This window comes from Xiphophorus maculatus, chromosome 6 (assembly GCF_002775205.1).
Source record: "Xiphophorus maculatus strain JP 163 A chromosome 6, X_maculatus-5.0-male, whole genome shotgun sequence".
NCBI lineage: Eukaryota > Metazoa > Chordata > Actinopteri > Cyprinodontiformes > Poeciliidae > Xiphophorus > Xiphophorus maculatus.
Window position 1 is genome coordinate 11,866,038 of NC_036448.1, and position 18,815 is coordinate 11,884,852.

At 38.9% G+C, this 18,815-nt stretch overlaps 1 protein-coding gene across 7 annotated transcripts in view; it reads right to left on the bottom strand.

The window, feature by feature from the left end:
• Positions 1–1,258: 1,258 nt before the first annotated feature.
• Positions 1,259–18,815, bottom strand: part of LOC102217582 (transcription factor E2-alpha-like) — a 29,671-nt gene continuing 12,114 nt past the window's right edge. The window contains exons 5-21 of one of the 7 annotated variants that reach the window (XM_023335408.1): positions 18,602–18,674; positions 17,963–18,003; positions 17,219–17,342; positions 16,809–16,861; positions 14,259–14,358; positions 13,788–13,921; positions 13,527–13,677; positions 12,253–12,311; positions 12,027–12,105; positions 9,754–9,830; positions 9,486–9,659; positions 9,256–9,361; positions 9,038–9,170; positions 8,008–8,076; positions 6,358–6,593; positions 5,881–6,027; positions 1,259–4,655 (exon numbers count right to left, since the gene is read on the bottom strand). In XM_023335408.1, the coding sequence (XP_023191176.1) occupies positions 5,888–6,027; positions 6,358–6,593; positions 8,008–8,076; positions 9,038–9,170; positions 9,256–9,361; positions 9,486–9,659; positions 9,754–9,830; positions 12,027–12,105; positions 12,253–12,311; positions 13,527–13,677; positions 13,788–13,921; positions 14,259–14,358; positions 16,809–16,861; positions 17,219–17,342; positions 17,963–18,003; positions 18,602–18,674 (1,749 nt within the window). In that variant the 3' untranslated portion in view covers positions 1,259–4,655; positions 5,881–5,887. Of the gene's footprint in view, positions 4,656–5,880; positions 6,028–6,357; positions 6,594–7,837; positions 8,080–9,037; positions 9,171–9,255; positions 9,362–9,485; positions 9,660–9,753; positions 9,831–12,026; positions 12,106–12,252; positions 12,312–13,526; positions 13,678–13,787; positions 13,922–14,258; positions 14,359–16,808; positions 16,862–17,218; positions 17,343–17,962; positions 18,004–18,601; positions 18,675–18,815 lie in introns of all 7 variants that reach the window. The other 6 variants (XM_023335409.1, XM_023335407.1, XM_023335405.1 and 3 more) reach the window with 6 other exon arrangements.

Here is an 18,815-nt window from a genome sequence, read left to right on the forward strand (position 1 = left end):
CATCCTAATTACTTCCGCTTATTTACAAAATAAAAGTTGTGAGCTGTCGTGACAAAATAAAAGCAATCTAGTACTCCTATTACATCCCTCCCAAAAGTCTATGTTTTCTTAGTAGACTTCCAGAATATGTTATTACTTTAAGTATTTAAATGAAGTTTTTTTTATTGACAACAATAAAATGACAACATTGATAATGTGTCTCAGTTAGTTTTCATTTACTACTTTTTCTTTGTAGAATATTATCTGTACTTGTTCTGATGTCAGTTTTTTTCGTAACTACCACTACTTCTTATAGATTTACATATAAAAATTAAAATAGACTACCAATGAAAGCATTAAAGAACATTTTTATCGGCCCTTAGAACCGATACGTAAGCGGCGGACCATGATGAGTGGCAAGTTTGCCGCATAAAGCAAGCAACACAAGTAGGGGTCTATATATTTTTTTCGTGTCACAGAAGCAGTAATAATTACGTCCAATTCGTTTTCATTATCACTTAAACAAAAATGGACATCTTTATCTTCAACTTTTTAGCAAACGCCAGAACATTTGGTTCCTTCAGACTATTAACAAATTCACCAAGAAGCTTTTGGTCACAATACTTGCACAGCAAGAAAAGACTTCTGTCTCCCACTACTACACTTTTCTTGTAACCTTGCAGAACACAGTGGCTTTAGATTTATTTTTTCCACACGTGGAAAAAAGAAAAAAAAATCACAGTAGGTAGCTTTTAACCCCAGGTTGACCAGATTCATATGTATTTATTTTCCATTTCAACTGTGCAGAATAAAAATCACATTATAAGTGGGAAAAGTTTTAAAAAGACTTTTCATTCATGGTTGTACTTTTTACATAAAAGTCTATGTGAAAGTTTTTGAGAGAGTGAATGAATATGAATATGTAAATATAGAGAATGGTCTACACTAGATTTCTCGTTAGTATAGTGGTGAGTATCCCCGCCTGTCACGTGGGAGACTGGGGTTCAATTCCCTGACATGGAGTGAAGTTTGTTTCAGGTCCCTCTTGGAAATGAGATCTAGATCTCAATGGGGTTTACCTGATTAAATAAAGAATTATTATTATTATTATACACTTTCTACAGAATTCAATTCAGTTTAATTGCCAGGACTAACAAAAAAAACCTAATTGAACAGTTTTAAGTGATGTGTATGTAAATCAAAAAAGATCCTGTTCCTTTGGGTAAAAATGAATTTCTTCTTAGAATTTAAAAGTCTCAATAACAACAGAGAGAACAGATGTTATTAAAAATGGCACATTTATTGCTACATCACTGTTATATACACAACAGCTCTCAATATCTACTTTATATATAAAAAATAGGAAACTGGAGGCACTTTGAGGACATAGCCTACGTAGATAATGTCCCCAAATATGAGAAGACAGAAATCTGTGGCAGGTCATTGTTCACTGAGGACAGACGGGGTCTGTTAACAAACATATCAATTGTACATTTTGAGACAAGGTTACTACAGAAATATCCACTGACAAAAGAAAATCTTTAAAATGGTTTTCCAAATTATACAAAGTCTTTTTTTTTTCCCTTGGGAAATGTTTGAGTAAAAGAGGCTCGTCCACAGGGCGGGATGAGTGACAACATGACAAATACTGTTCCCTGTCAGTGTCGGCTTCCAGTGATAAAGTTGACATGGGTACATCTTGCAGCTGTACACAAACATCAATGCACATGCCAGGTCTAAGGCAAAAATCTTAGCAACATCAGAACGTGAAAGAGGAGAGATTTCGATACAATTTTCAGCTTCAAAGTTGTAGATTATGTTACTAGTCAGGTAACATCTCATTACACACCAAAGTCAGTGTCAAGTGTAATACCTCACATGACAGATGTTACTAAAGTATTAATTTTTATTGCAAGAAGATACGAGTTATAAAACCTTGAAAGTAACATCATCCACTGGGATGCAATGAGGCACTGGTGAGTAACCATTATCCAAGCTCCTGAAGTCAGGAAAATGGCTAAGGCCACTTTTTTTTTTTTTTTATCTATTTGAGGATTTCTTTTCATAATGAACTGAATTTTGTTGCAGCCCCCCAACCACTGCATCACATTAATCAACAAGCTCATTGTAAAGCTGAATATTAGGGAAGAGGGAGTTGTGCAAAAGAAAGAAATCAGTCATTTCTTGTTCAAAATAAAAAAAAATAAACAAAACCTTTGCAAATTACACCTCGCCAACAAGGTTTGGTGATTTCAAACAAGCGTATACTTAAAAAAAATGGACCAATATCACAACATGTGATGTAACAGAGGGATAATTTGTCTTCGCTAACATCTCCAAGCACCTGGCACCAAAGTAAAAAAAAAGAAACAACTCACTTTGTTCGTGGAATCTAAACTTAGTTGTCTTACATTAAAACAACGTAAACAAAAAGGAAAGAGCATTCCGAACAAAACAACTATATTACAACGTAAAAAATAAAATACAAAAACAAAGATATAGTATGAACTCTACAACAGGAAGATCCTTATAACAGGCCTCATAATTGTTCAATAAGGGGGCGGGAGCGGTGGTGTTGAGAACACCCAACGCTCAACACAAGAGCAACCAAAACATGTCAGTCAATGGCAAAAGAAGAAATTGTCTTAAAAGGTAGCAGGTTAACACTCATGATCCCTTTCAATACTTAGCAAATTGTCTACAAGCAAAATGTTATTAATCACAACACAAGCTGCTCTGAGACTTAAATGAGTTCACCATGTCGTAACAGTGACCTCATGTAGGTTATGATGTGTGCAGGATGATGCGGCTGGCATTAGAGTGATGAAGGACGCTTGGGTCCGACGTCTAAACCAAACCTACATCAACCTCCGTGTGTTTGCGTCTGTGGTGGGCCTCTCTCTGGCAGTCTTTCCATTCCACTTGCATGGCAGTGACTAACAGATGTACATGACTTAAAGAGATTAAAGATTCTGGGCTCCACAGTTCTGGGCCAAGAAAACAAAAGTAACCCAAAGTCCCAGTGCACAGTCAGCGACTCTGGCAACCTTCTCAGCCACTGAAATAAAGTTCAGAAAAAGAGTCCGAAACAGCAACAGAAAAAGAAGCCAGTTTTTCTGACAAATCAGGTACAATGCCCTGGAAAAGTATTTAGTCCCCTTGAACTTGTTCCCCATTTTGTCACTCGGCAATCACAAACTTCAGGGAATTGTTTTTGGATTTTATAGAATAGCAATGTTAGTAGTGCAAATAGTTGATTTACAAAGGAAAATAGCAAAGCAGTCAGCCTCCACATGTAGGTTGGTATTGTCACTAGAAGTACTTTTCACTGGTCTAACATGTATAGAGTCATATTTAATAAATTAGATAGTGTGTTGCGATAAGGCTCGTTTGTCAGATTATGAAAATTCATTAAGTCTGTGTTATTGTTTTTATTGCTCGGATGTAATATTCTAATCTAAAATGTCGTGTTTTCATCAGCTGTAAGAAAAAATCACCATAATTAACATAAATAAAGGCTCGAACACATGAGTCTGTATCTATTGTGGGTTACTGAATAACGTGGGGAAAAAAATCTAATAAATTTATTGAAAGGGTCCATACATTACCAGCTGTAATATATCATCAACTATTTGTTTCAAAAATGTAAGGTTGTGGAAAACTGAGATTTGAAATACTGTATTTCTTTCTGCCTGGAAGAAATACAGGCAGAAAAATATTACTACAAAATTTGTTATTTTGTAGTAATATGATTGACTTTTCTTAATTTTGTTTACTTTATTATTAAAAATAAATCCGTCACGTTTTTTGTTTTTTTTCTGTATGGTTATTAAATCCTTTCACAACTTAAATTAGATATAACATTATTATTAAAGTACTCAGTACCCAACTAGTCTTTTTACCAAATTACCAAATTTGGTTGACTACTTTTTACTTCAACTTAAGTAAAAAAACTATTGAAGTCATGCTTGAGAAGAATTTTTGGCAACTCTACCCACCTCTGCATATTTCTTGGAAAAAATTCCAATTTCCTTTAGTCTCACGTAAAATCTCAACAAAACAATGTGGTTCCAAAGTGACAAAATGTGAAGAAGTTCACAGGGTTTGAATGCTGTTGCAAGGCAGAGTCTCTTCATTTTTCTGTAGTTCAGCCATCGTGACCAAACACTACACATGAGGTGTGATAAAGGCGTGATTAAACAGATTTTTGTTCAATCGTCAGGTGTATAAATCACCCCTCTCAACTTGTGAAGCATGTAAGACCTCTTTTTGACGGGAATGCCAATAACTACTCAACAAGAAAAAGCTCAACTTCACTCAGAGCAATTAATCCAAAAGTGTTTTTTGATCCAAACAGGTTTTGCTCCAGATGTGTAAAGCAATTTTTGACAATGTCCTGAAAAACCTCCAAACATTATCATAAGAGCATTTTGTTGTCCATTATCCACTGTCTCCAAAAGCTGTGTGTTCAGTTCTAAGTGCGGTCATGTAAAAGTCAATAAAGTTGTATTCTTTCACTGTATTCCGTGTGCTTCTTGTAATTGTTCTCATCGTCAGGAATGTGGCCACCTATTTTGTCAGTAATGAGGTGTTTGCGTGATTATCACACACAGAGATGGACGACAACGATCGATAAGGCCACATGTTTGTTCGTAGGGCTGGACAATCAACAGGGACTGGAAGAGAAAGGAGGGAAGACAGTTAACATTCAAGAGAAAAACAGCAATAAGTAGGGATAAAAATTCTCTCAAATAATCACGAATCCCACTGCAAATAGGCTTAGATCAATTTTAAGTTTTAAATTTGACCCAATCACTGATGTTTGTCCGTGACGTATTTAATGGGCCAGTTAATGCAATATTTGGCGCTGAATGGCTACATTCACTTCCTCCGCTGCCATTGCTAAAACTACAGGCAGACTACAGTTCTAAAACGGCGCAGAGATTCAACATCATCGTTTACAACTTCTCTCCTTTTGTTCGCTGATTGGACCCGTCAAAAATGGACAAGAGAGAATCTGGGGAAAAAAACAGACTTTGCTGTAAGGGAGATCTGTTTTTGACTGGAGTTGCACAGGGAGGCAATGGCCAGGCTAATTCAGAGCAGTAATTAAGCCACAACTTTACAAAAAATGTAAACATTTTGCATTTAAGATAAAAACATCTTTGTCTCTAAATATGTTTAACCCGTAACTCCAAAAAGCGGCATAGCTTTAGCTTCACCTAATTCAAATTCACTGGAGGCATTTTTGTTAAGGTTTATTTTTTTATTATTGAATTGAATTGTTTATTTACATCTCTTAATGTATTTCCAATATTGTATAAAACTTAAGACTTAAGTGGTTAATTGAACAATTTGGAGAATGTGCCAGTTTTGTTTACACTAGTTATTGAGTAATCGTCAGCATAATCGATAGACTAATTACTAAAATAGTTGTTAGTTGCAGCCCTACAATGGTGTTGAGACCCTGCACACATGTGACACTGAAGGTTTTAAAGCACAACTGTTCGTCCTCACACTTTATGTTTTACTGACAGAGTTCAATACCAGTTTAAGGTGTAGATGTACCAAAGTATTTAGGAGATCAAATTATAAAATGGAGCCAAAAGACCCACACGCCTCTATTATATTTCAGAAAACAATCCCCTTTTCATTTTGAACATACAGTCTCCTCTGACTGAAGCTCAGATTAACTTTAAAACCCATATCGCAAGGGTGGTAGAGGCCAAAAGAAGCTGTGAAATGGTCCCAGTTTTTATTTCTGAATGAATGGAACTCAGATTAGTCCAGATTACAGCACATGCAATAAAAGAATGCAAACTCAAGTGTTTTTCTACAGTCGCTCTTTTTCTTTTTGTTTTCAGACTTTTAAAGACAGTAGTGAAGCTTTGGCAGACGTACCTGAGTTTTACATATGGCTCCTGGGGTTATGCCCGTCCCCTCCTAGAGAAGGGTGACCCCCGCCCAGCTGCAGCTGGTGCTCCAGCCCTGAAACTTTCTCCTCCTCTCGCCTCTTGAGGCAGGCGGCTTTTGGGTTTAAATTACGCTCTAAAAAGATAAACAGAAAGCAAACGTCAAACGAATATTCATCTCCAGGTACTGAAACAGCAAAGTGAGCTTTTAAACACTTTGCGAGAGGGTAAGCAAGTCAAAGGGATGGAAAGTGAGGTGAGCTGTGCAAGCATTTGGCAGAAAGCAGAGATTTACTTCCTTAAACGTTCTCCTGTTCTCCTATCTTCATGTACTGCCAGAGAGCCGCAGAGAAGAGCCATATGAACACCAAGCGGTCAGTGGAGACAAAGTCGTACGAGTCCAGCTCTAGCGAGAGAAATCCAGCTGTCTAAGTGGATCACACCTGCTTGCACTCGGCTGACCTACCTCGCACCTGCTTCTCCAGGCTCAGGATGACCTGGACAGCCTGCTGCAGGATGATGAGCTTGGTCTGGGCCTTGTCGCTCTGCAGGTGGACCTGACACATCCTGCCCAGCTCTCTGAAGGCTTCGTTTATGTCGCGAACTCGCACTCTCTCCCTGGCATTGTTAGCTAGGCGGCGATCACGCTCCCTCTGCTCCTTCTCCTCCGCAGTCAGGTTCTCGTCGGTCAAAGAGACGAGGCTGCAGCCGGGAGGAGAAGTAAGGGGTGGGGGAGGGAGGAGTGGAGTGATTTTCATCTAGCAGTGCTTGGCAATTAATTTTTTTCCCCACCCACAACACTGGTGAACAATCCTAAATCACATCCCTCCTGAAATATGCTTGAACAATCTAAATTTGTAACTTTAATGAAGAGTTTTCACCCTGTTTTGTACTTGGAAGTGAATTAATATGTGCAGGTCAAAATGCTTCTAAGCTCTAGAGAAAAACCTGAAACTGTTAAAGAAGACCTCCGTGGAGATGCACCATAAGTCCACTGAAACATTTATGGACATCTACTTTCTTTTTGGGTGCAATTTTGAGCAGTTTGAGAGCAGGGCGTAATCAAGATGAAGTGATACCTAAACACAAGTCCTGAGCTTTAAGCTGGGTCATTAGGGTCCAGAATGGAAGGGATCGGGGGGAAATTGGGGGAAGATATGGACACCGAGTTATGAGAAAGACAGGAAGCAACACCATCTGCCAAATGCAATACACAGAAAGAGCTAAAGCAGGCTAACTGTATTAAATACATCACCTGCGATGTATTTAATACAGGTGATGTATTCATTCATCTCAATGCGAGAAAGACGTCAGTCTTTGTTGCCGTCTGCAAACGGAAAGTGAGAGGAGGTAAAGCAAAAACGTAAAGGGTTAGAAAGAAGGAGAGGTTTAATGTTCAAAAGGCTGAAGCGTGCAGAACAAAGAGTCTAAACATGAAGGAATGTTAATTCACAGCATACAGCTCGGCTTTGAGGCAACTAAGTCTAATTTGGTAAAGGTTATAAAAAAAAAGACATTAAATTAAAATCACAGTTGTTCAAGTCAAGCATAACAAGCGATTGTGAAAGAAATGACTAGATGAAAGCATAAAAAGCAATTACTAAAGCCAAAAAACATGAAGCAGACAGACAGTAAGCTGTGAGCGAGGCAGCGTAGTGAATTAAAAGCAATGACAGACCCGTTATGAGAAAATGGAAACCTTCAGGGTGAACAGGAGAATGGCCACGTCTTAAAACTGTGACACAGCTTTATATTTTATAATCCTCTTTTTGCTTTTAGGACATTTTAGACTCCAGAGCTATAAAAATCCAAATAGCTTAGAATTAGTTCTGATTCTTTTGCAAACAAGGCAGATCAATGTAGGAGAAGCTCAAGCTGTGTGTGAGTTTTAATTTGGAAAGAGGCCCCTCCCCCTCCGCATCCTTTCTCTCTGGACACCCACTGACCTCGAACTTGCTGCTCCAGGTTGAGTATAACTGTAACGGCCTGTTGCAGAATGATCAATTTGGTTTGGGGTTTCTCATAGCTGAGGTGGAGCTGACACATGCGACCCAGCTCCTTAAAAGCCTCATTGATGTCCCGCACGCGCAGCCGCTCGCGGGCGTTGTTCGCCAACCTCCGTGCTTTCTCCCGCTCGGCCTTTATCTCCACCGGCAGATCTTCGTCGTCATCCTCATCATCCAGACTACTGATGAGTTGGTGGCAGATAAGGAGGGAAGGAGACAATAATATGGGTATAGCTCATTTGGGCAAGGATCCCATATACAGTTGTCAGGTGTTTGTATCCACTTATCACAGGGATGACTGTCATCATTTTGGGCTTTTATTGGTTTATCTGAACTGGACTTTTATCAGGTTCTAACGATTGTACAATGTACATTTGCCAAAAAATCATGCAAAGAGGCTAAAACATTCACCCTGACTGATATTTTCACTTTTGGCCTTCAGTAAGCTGCAGAGAAACCACACACTTTTTGTAGTCATCAGTCCTTGCGTATTTCTGGTTGGACATTTGACCATTGTTCGTGGCAAAATTCACTGAAATTGGTTGGCTCCCTGGAACAGATCTAGCTTTAAATTGTAGTGTATCATTTTTCAGTAGGCCTGAAGCCAGGACCATCAGCTCAGTGTTAGCCTGTTTGTCCAGGATGTGTTTCACATAACTGTCTTGTTTAACTTGCTTGTGAGCTGAAGTGAAGCGGAAGAATTTGGAGATTAGTCCTTTATCTGCAATAAACTCAACCTCGTGAAGCCAATTCCAGGCTTCAAAAATCACTAGTTATTTTCTTACTTGAAAAAAAATGGTTAAAATATTATTAAAGGCCCAAAATGTTTATGACAGTCATGCCTCTAAAAAGTGTATATAAACTTATAACCAGAGCTGTACCTTGCTAAGTAATTTTCCTAATTTGTGCTACACGTTTAAGGGACTACCACAATAAAAAGCACCTCTAAACAATGGCTTGTTTTTAATCACATAACAGAAATTGAATTAGCTGGTAAAACGCTCTGATTTCTGTCATATTATCAACATTATGCCTGAAGAGTCGTCTAGCATATAACTATTTTTCTAATTCTGCTACTGCAAATATTCTAATTCTATATAAATTATATTAAACATTATGGTGCAGTTATGATTTGGACACCTTGTTCGAAGACGAGCCTTCAGATCTTTTCTGTCGTCCTCTGACTTGTCTGTAATTGAGCAATTCTCATCGTCCTCTCTCTCTTCTCGCTTGATAGCTGTGCCACCAAAACGATTCCCGCTTCCAGGCAGGCCTGCACACACACAGCAAACAAGGTGCTAAACTTTTACTTATTTGTGACGAAAAATAAAGATTGCAATGAGAGCAGAAAAACCTACCTGTAAAACCACCTGGCTGAGAGCCTGAATGAACAGATGCAGGGCCGTGATGCAAAACTCCTCCACCAGAGGGCAGACCAACTGAATCCTCAAGGTGGCTGGAAACCTTTAAAACAGTTGTTCCTGTTAGTGCTGGCTTCAAAGCAGACAAACAAGTGATCTGGCCAACACGACCCCCTCAACGAATGGTATGCTGTGTATAGCATTTTCACCCTCTTCCTGAATCTCACCAGTCCTTGCAGACGACTGGCCAATCCGAGAGCTGCACTGTTGAAACCCGGTGCGATCCCTAAGCCAGCCGACAACAGGCTGTTCATTTCTGCAAGTCCCGGCCCTCCCTGTCCGCTGGCGTGCCGCTGAAGGACATTGATGGCTTCTTCCAGACGGTCCTCCAGTTTACTCTGCTGGGATTCGGGGAGAAGGATAACACACGTAAGATTAAGCGTCATTTATGTAATCGCCCTGTTTTTACGTTAAACGTCACACAAAGTGACTCACCATGGACTGAATTCCTCCCTCAAAGTTAGGTGAAGGGGTGGCCTGGCCTGAGGACCGAGTCCACTGTGATGCACAACCTTGAAAAAGAAAAACAAAAAGGGTAAGAAGGTTCATTCCTACAGAACAGACGAGTATTTATAAGACAGGTAGGAGATTTATTAATGGAATGATTTGCTTTTAAAGTAAAGAAGCAAGGCAATTTTATCTGTACAGCACATTTTCAGCAACAATGAAATTCATAGTGTTTCATATGATTAGAAGGAAAATAAAAGAAGAAAGACAGGAAAGAAGGAATAAAAGAATGAATGACAGGACAGAAGAGAGGAAAGATAAAGGAACAAGAAAGGAAGATAGGAGTTAAAGGAAAAAAGAAAAAGTAAGGACAGAAGGAGGAAAACGATGCAGAAAGCAGTATAAAAAAAAGTAAGAACAAACAGAAACTAAGACAGAACAATGAAAAAAATTGTGGGAAATAGGATCAAATTAAAAGGGATAAATAGCAGACAAATGGAGGAATAGAGACAACTTTTAAACAGGAGGTATGGGAATAAAGTCTTGAAACACACAGATCTTCCCATACTCTACTTTTTCCATCTTTACCCAGTATAAGAAAAAAAAGCATGAGTCATGTTCCACATTTTTCCAGACTGTGTAAAAACCCTGAAATGTGTTCATGCACACAATAAGCAGAAGTTTTATATTCGATCAGACTAAGGAGAGCTAGCTAGTTTTAGATTTTACAGTCGGCTTCTTTTATCTAGAATATCACACAAAGACCGAGGGTAGAAATCAGGACTATGTTAGTCAACCTGAAGAAACAGGCAGAAACTTTGTGACAGATGTTTGCAGATGTGCTGTGTGAGCTCTTGTTCAGAGGTGGAAAGAAGCAGGTGAAGTTCGGACCAGCAGTAACGAAAACTGAAGAAAGCAAATGCGCGTAATCGGCCTCAGAAGTCCCAGATTGTGGCAGGTAGCCATCAGCTCAGAACGTCCAGACACTGCCAGGACCCTGGTACACCCACCTACAGTCTGGAGACGTCTGGTCTCACAAGAGAGAAAACATTCTTCTGACGTGGAAACAAAGCCAAGCTGACAGTGGGTGCTTTGGTCTAGCAAGTCAAAAACTGAAACGCTCGCCTTGAACAGAAGGCTGTTTTGATTGACTACTGTCTGAAACAACAATGCAGCACTGAGGAACGCATTGGCAAAGGCAGATTTGGTGAGACCGTTTCCAAATTTGTCAATGTGCAGATTGAAAATGATCCAAACGGGGATTACAAACTGTGATTTCAGCCACCAGAAGAACAAAAGGTCGAGCTACAGATGGTATGAAAAGCATAAAGCTCTTATTACAGGATTACACGCAGAAACTGTCGAAATGTACGGATGAACTGTGGCAAACTCCCCCAAGATGCCAAACAAATAAATAAATAAACTGCTTTCCAACACGTTCTGAAAACTGAGCAAGGAAAACAACTACTTCAGAGAAGTTCTCACTTGTTATCAAGTGATTCGATTTTGCAGTATGCCACTTTTTGTTATTGATAAAAAAATTTAATTCAACACATTAATTTCTAGAATTAATGTGGCTTAATGGTTATTTCTGTAAACCTAAAACACATTTGTAAATATGACTTTGTGTTTTTCAGGCAATAGTTCAAATTATTTTCTTAATTAGCTCCGCATAATTTCACTACTTTGTTACGCCTCCAGTCTTGTGACGGTACTTTATACACATAGGGTGTCATGAGTTAATGCTTGGATTGATTGAAGAGAAAAAAAGGGAAGTGACCCCACCTTGTTTTTATTTTTACTGTATTTTCCCTTCCTCTCTCGTAAGCTATATCAAGCTGGTGAGCGTACATGAAAGTTACGCTGTGGGTGGAGTAGCTTTAAATAAACGTGAAATCAAGAGAAATGCAGCTTTTCTGCTGTAAAAGTTGCGGGGGTTTTTAGAATAATTTAGACTCATAGCATGAATTTCTGATATTTAAAAAATACATAGTTTACTACTTTGCTATTTTAATTTGATTTATTTACATTAAATAAATCTCCAATAAGATGATTTGTTTCAGTAGTAGTTTTTGTTGCATAGTTGCTAAGTTCAGACTTTACTTATAAGCTTCTAACTTTGCACATGGTCGATGTATTAGATACATTTGGAACAGTCTTTAATTGTCACATAAACGTAAAACTTTAACTTGACATGTTTTCAGTCCATTTTACACCCAACATATGGAGCTCCTTCTTCAGATTGTATGTTTTTCACTCACCTGATACAGCCTGTGGTGAGCCGGAGGGAGTAGACGGCGATGGAGGGAAAGCGTTACTGTTGGGGTCTGAAGGATAAATCTGAACAAAGAAGTTCTGATTTTCACTCAAAATAAAAATGCTTATTACTTCTGTTTATGTTGCCTCAGAAAACAACACATAATCTGTAGAGTCCTATGTCAATAACAGTATTACTTGATTATAAATATGTACTCTACAGCTACTTACTGATGCCAGGGCTTTTCCAATCTCATCACCTGAACTTCCTGGTACAGCACCCCGATTTGCTTCATAAATAAAAGCAGAAGATTTTAATTGGTCCGGTGTAGAGTGTCTTGCAAAAGCATTCATACCTGTTGAACTTTTTCACATTTTGTCATATGCTAACCACAGACTTAAATGTATTATGTGGAAATTTTAGGTTGTAGTAGTGTGAAAAAACAGCATAACTGTGAAATGGATGAAAAAAAAAACACATAATTTGCTTTTGTTGTCTTTTTGTGGTTTAGCAAATAAAACCTTATAAAAGAGTGGCATGCCAATGTATTTAAATGCTTTAGAAAATGTTTCAATCCCTTTTCTACGTCTAGATGCTGGCATTTTCCCGTATCCTTCTTTGCATAATAGAACACGGTCAATTAGAGTGGATGGAGAGCTCAAGTGGATTTAGGTCTGGATGTTGACTAGGCCACTCTAACGCTTGAACATGTTTTAATTTAAACCGTTTTCATCACAGCTCAGACATTTTAGGGTCATTATCCTACTGAAGGAGTCTCAAGTCTTTTTCAACCTCTAATCTCCCCCGTCCCTGTTAAAGAAAAAAAAAAACCTTTCCCTCTGCGGACAGATTTTGTAAAGGTGCTGGATTAATCAACCTACTTCTGCTTTTATGTTTTTGTATGTTTGTATCCTGTTTTGATTTGTCTTTCTGCCCCCCTGTGTCCTAAATAACACACATGTACTAGTACTAGTGTGCACAAGTGATTTTTGCTTTATTTTTCTTCTTGTTCTCCCATACTGTCTTTAGTTGGTATATACTTTGTTTTTATAAGTAAGAAAAAAAAATGACGGCATATGATCAGAGTACATTTCAGCTCTTTGGGCTGCAGACTGAAAAAAAAAAGAAAGAAAAGCATCTCCACAGCATGATTCTGCCACCACCGTGGTTGTGTGAAAGGAGCTTAAAAAACTTGAGACTGGAGATTGGGATGTAGATTAAAGCGCTACTGCCTCTTCCCCACGTGTTGCTGTAAATTGCAAGTCAAGTTTTCAGCTGAAATTGTAATGAAAGGTGATCCATTCAAATTACACTTCAAAGTTATGCATTATTTTGTGTTGGTCAATCATAAAATCTAAATAAATTACATGAAATCTTCCAGTCACAATGTTATAAAATGTAAAAATAATAAAGGGTTCTGACACTTAATTCAGTACCTATATAAATATATTAAAAACAAAATTACTTTGACATTTGAAGCTGAAATGGTACACAATTGATTTACCCATAATCGTTTCAGTGCCAGCGATGGGGGGTGTGTGGCTGGGAACTCCGAAGCTGCTGGATCCTGCGTGGAAGCTGGTGGGATGAGCTCCGTTCACTTCACTGCCATGCAGGGGGTAGTTTTGGGGTGAGAGGGGAAGGGGATGCCGCTTCTTAAAAGAGAACATCACATACAGCGTTAAGGACGCAGAAGCTTTAGTGATAAAAAAAAAAAAAAAGGTGATTTTAACAAAAATTAAGGGGGGAAAAAAACTGAACACACCATTCTGTCTTGAGGGTTGATGGCAGTGAATGGACCGTGCTGGCCCAGATGGGGGGAGTTCCCCAACACGGCAGAATATCCAGGCTGAATCATCGACCCGGCAGAGCCCCAAGGATCAGAGGGCGGGTGGGCATCTGTCAGGGGGAATCCAGCAGAGAAACAGGGAAAATAAGGCAGAGCCATAACCAGACACAGGAGAGAAGACAATGAAGGCCACATATGAGCCGTGTCACATTAGCGTGATGACTTTATTCAACCATGATTCATTATTTGACCCGCGGGGCTGTCAGTAGCCTACAACCACAGCACCTACGGCTCAACTGGACATATCACAGTAAAGGAACCGACTCTCCCAGCTGTGCTGGCTTCAAAGGAAAATTCCAGGAAATTGTTGTCTTTGCCAGACTAAACTTTTTATCTAAACACAAAGAACTAGGAGAGACTCCAGAGGAAAATATTGTTTCAACTGACCTTGCATGTAGAACGTTGATTGGTAGACATTTCCTGCTTTGGAGGCTGGGAAGCAAGTGGTGTCCCGATTAAAATCCTCTCCTGTGGCTGTGGGGTAAACCTACAAATAGAAAAGTGAAATGATGACCGAGTCTGACAGAACGACACAGTGAGCTCAAACCACATGTTTACATACACTGTACAAAAAGACAAATTACCCTTTTTTTCCCCTCACTTATATTAAATCAGACTAATGTTTCTCTCTTTTAGATTGCCCAAATAAGTTATATTTGCTGGATGCCAGAATAATGAGACTTTTTGTGAATTTCTATGAAACCAACAGTAGATTCATTTTTCTAATAAGTACTGGAATTGCCTTTGAGCTGTTTGACATGGTTCAAACTGTTTTGATCTCCTTTCACAAGCTTATAACAACGACTTGCTGGAATTTTGTCCCATTCCTTGTGACAGAACCGGAGTAACTCAGTAAAGGAGTTACTGAGTTAGTGGAGTTCTCCACTATTATTTTCTTTCCTCAAGATGCCATCTATTTTATGAAGTGCACCAGTTCCTCATGTCGCAGGCCACCCCACAGCATGATGTTGCCACCCCATACTCCACCGTGGGGATGGTGTACCCAGGCTTATCGCCCTTTCCCCCCAAATGTAACCATGGTCATGATGGTCAGTTCAATAGTTCCACTTTAGCTACATCAGAAAGCAGAACTTGGAAAAAATTTATGTTTTTGTCCTTTGGTGCATTTTTAAATCGTAACCTTGCTTTTTTTGTTGCTTTTTGAGCAATGGCTTCTTTCTCTCTGAGTTGCCTTTCAGCCCTTGTTGGTGTTTCACAGTGGAAATAACACTGTTTCACCATCTTCAGAAAGCATTTTCATAAGGTCATCCCCTTTGTTCTAAGGATGATTCAGTTTTCAGTCCAAAACACATTCTCTTCTGGGACACAGGCGTCTCCTTCCTGATCATTAAGATGACTGTTCATTCAAATGGCATTTAGACTTATTTGTGATTGTTTGAATAGACTGCACTTTCATATATTTGGGAATTGTAGCTAAGAATGAATCAGACTTACGCAGTTCCACAATTCCCTTCCTCATCTTGGCTGATGTTTTTCTTTTATTAATCCTTGATGTCACACAAGGTACCTGTGTTTTTGAGGTGTTCATTTAACTCAAATGTTGTGAATGAGCATGTCAGAAGCTTACAAAGCTAATATGTTATAATCTGGGTTTTCCCTGATTGCTTAAAGGCAGAATAATATCAGTTCTGTCTTTAAGAAAACCATTTTAAAAAAACTCCAAAAAATATTTTTTCCTTGACTATTCAGGCACTGAGCGCATATAAGCACTTTTGGTAATCCTAACTGGGCCACAGCAATGACTCTTTAGTATAATTTATTATTAGATAGTATAAAAACGTATTTTTTGATATTGTGTAAACTTTTGATTACAAAGGAAATACACTTTTTTGAGCTTGCATAAAATCTTTCTCCTAAAGCTTTTACTACAACACGCTTAGCTCTGTGTATGATCGAAATCTATTTCCTTCTGAAGCTGAATTGTTACTCAGGCTAACATGGATTATACTATCTGGATGAACACTTTTTGAAACAACATTTCTTTAGATTTGAATAAAGATGAAAGAGTAAAAAATGTACAGCCAGACTCCTTTTCGAGCCCATAATATTTTAACGTGTTACGCTGTTAAAAACAGGCATGGAGTTCAATCTCCTTAACAAACAAAGTTTCGACCAGTCAAATGCAATCTTCATATTGAGATGGAATAAAGAAGACATTGTTCTGTACCACCTCCGTCCAAAATGAGACTCTGTCAAATCAAGAAACCAAGTATGTCTGTAAAACTCTGGTCAGAGTGAACTGAAGTTTTCTTCTGTAATTTGATTAAACAGAGAAAAAAAGAAGAGGAAAGAGAATGAAGAGGAGAAGAAGGAACAGGGAGATGCACTCCTAATTACTGAACCATCTGCCAAATCCTGGACAGCAGCCAACTCCGCTGGCAGCTGGGATGGAGGGATGGGGGGGAGGGCTGTTGTTTATGGTTGTGGAAGAGGAGAGAGAGCGAGGCTGTGTGAGGAAGGGTGGCAAGCAAGAAAAAAAATGAGGAAACAGGGTGTCCATAGAGGGAAACATGGAGGGAGGGAAAGAAAGAGAGGGAGCAAATACCATCAACCCCTTCCAGTACAAAATCTCCTCCGCGATTTTGTACTGGAAAGGAAGAAGTGTGGCCACAAAGCCAAGGGCCCACAAGTACAACATACTATAAATATATGCTGCAAATAAGTGGCTGGGTAAATAAGTGGCTTGCCACACTGTTGCCTTTTGACTTTGCTGCTGAAGAAGCACAGATGTTCGACCTAAAAGGCCCGCGCTGCTCCTATTATACCGCCCGAGAGCCAGAGGAAGAACTTCAGATGCAAAACTAAACATGAAAATTTTCATTCAGCTTAAAAACCAAACATTTTGGGATGCTTGGAATCAACGTTACAGACTGAGGTGTAGCACAGGGGAAAGAGTTTCTGGAAGTGTCTACTTACTGAGGAGGGCAGGCCAGGAGGAACCTTACGGATCTTTTTTGGCTGCGGGTTTGCTGGAAAAAAGACAAAAAGGAAACTTTATAAAAATGAGAAGATTGAAATTTAAAGACAAAACACAATACGCAATAAAGGTTTTCCTTTTAAACCCGTCAGCATTTGTGTAGCCTCATAATTCCTGCACAACCAGAAAAAGTTGTGTAGTTCTGTGTATTGAGAAGGAGGTAATGCTACTTTCTCTACCTAATAAGAAGTAAGAACTCGAAACCGCGTTTTAACACTTACAAGAGAAGTGGTGGAACCCACAGATGTAAATATAGATCAGAATGGAGACATCATTTGTAAAACAAAAACCAGTGGAGAAAAACGTATGTCTGATGAAAAGAAAAAAATGTGTATGTCTGCATTCTTACCAGTGAGGTCCTGTGCGGGTCTCTTCCTCTCGTAGGATGAATAAAACTGGGAATTGGACTTGGCAGAAGGCGGAGAGAGGCTATCAGGACTGGGCAGGGGTATCTCACTTGGCATAAAACCAGGCTACAGACGGTTTAAAGAGAAGAGAGGCAAAAACAGCAATATGAACATGTCCATGTAGAGAAAATTAAGGTTATCATAGATATGTATCTATCTTAAAAATGTGTTATTATAAACTGAGAGTTCTGTTGTTTTCTGGAGTTAGACGTGAAGAACAGCTTTAATTGTTAGAGTAGATTAGTACTCGGAGTTAAAATCAAGACCATTCTACAGCAAATTAAGCAAGTAAGGTGAGGAAAGTCTGAGTCTGGTCCAAATGATCTTTTTTTAATCACAGATGCAAAATGTATATATTTATTTTTAACATCTTTGGCTTAATTACTGCATTGACTATGTTGTTTTGCAGCAAATTGCCTTTTTGAGTCTGTATTCCAGTTAACAATTAAATCAGTTACTAAATTCGTTGAGCATTATTTCAATAATCGTCAACGATTAATTGCTTAATCACGATTAATCGGATTAATAATTTCAGCCCTATTTGTTTCCACAAATAAATTGCAACAGTGGTATGCTTGCATTAATTTATTTTTGTGTTAATCTGCAAGTTTCCCTTTGTCACATTGTTGCTGGTACAACTTTAATTTCTTTGAAAGAAGCTCACTGGCCTCTCAAAAACGACTCACCTGCGTCCCAAATGATGAGTATGACCCTCGTTCAGCTTTCCCTGTTAAAATAAAGAAAAAGACGTGAGTATTATTAAAAGGCAGCTTTTATGTATCTAATCACATTGTCCTGTCTTTCATCCCATTTGCAATGTGAATGTATATGCTGCAGTAATTAAACGAACCAAATAGACTCATTACAAATGCTCCAGGGGCAATTGTATTCAAACTCTGCCCCCTCCACTGACAGTTAAACAGAGAAGAGCTATAGTCCACTGTTATCCCCAGGGAGAGCCCTGTTTGTGCATGGGTGCCCTCTACACCCCCACCCCTCCCATTGTGAACACACACAAACAAACACCTCCTCCACATCCTCCCCGTTTACCCTACTCCCCTCATCCTGAAATATGCGCTGCCCTAAACTGCCACACGAGTGCCGGACTTGTGAATGGCTGCTCTGAAAAACAAACTGCTTGTTGTTCTGTTCAGTCACACTGTCCATTGATGTACGAGTCTGAGCGCCAGTTAACACATCACTTAGTTCGACACTGACAAAAAATGTTACCAATTTGCAAAAAAATAAATAAATAAATAGAAGGGATGATTTGAAAGTGGTGATGTCTGTGCTTCGAGAGCTCAGTTTGAATTAAAGTCTTTTACCACCAATGCCTGGTCCAAATACCGGGGTAGAGGCCAGACTTTCTCTCTCACTGTAAAGGCCCTCTTCGAAAACCTAAGAGAAAGAGATGGAATAGCACTTCATTCATACTCGCATCAAAATAAGAATCCTTTGATTTCAGTTCATTTACATCAAAATGCAACAAAATGATATATTAATTATAAGATTATTTGGATTCATTGTGATTTATTGATT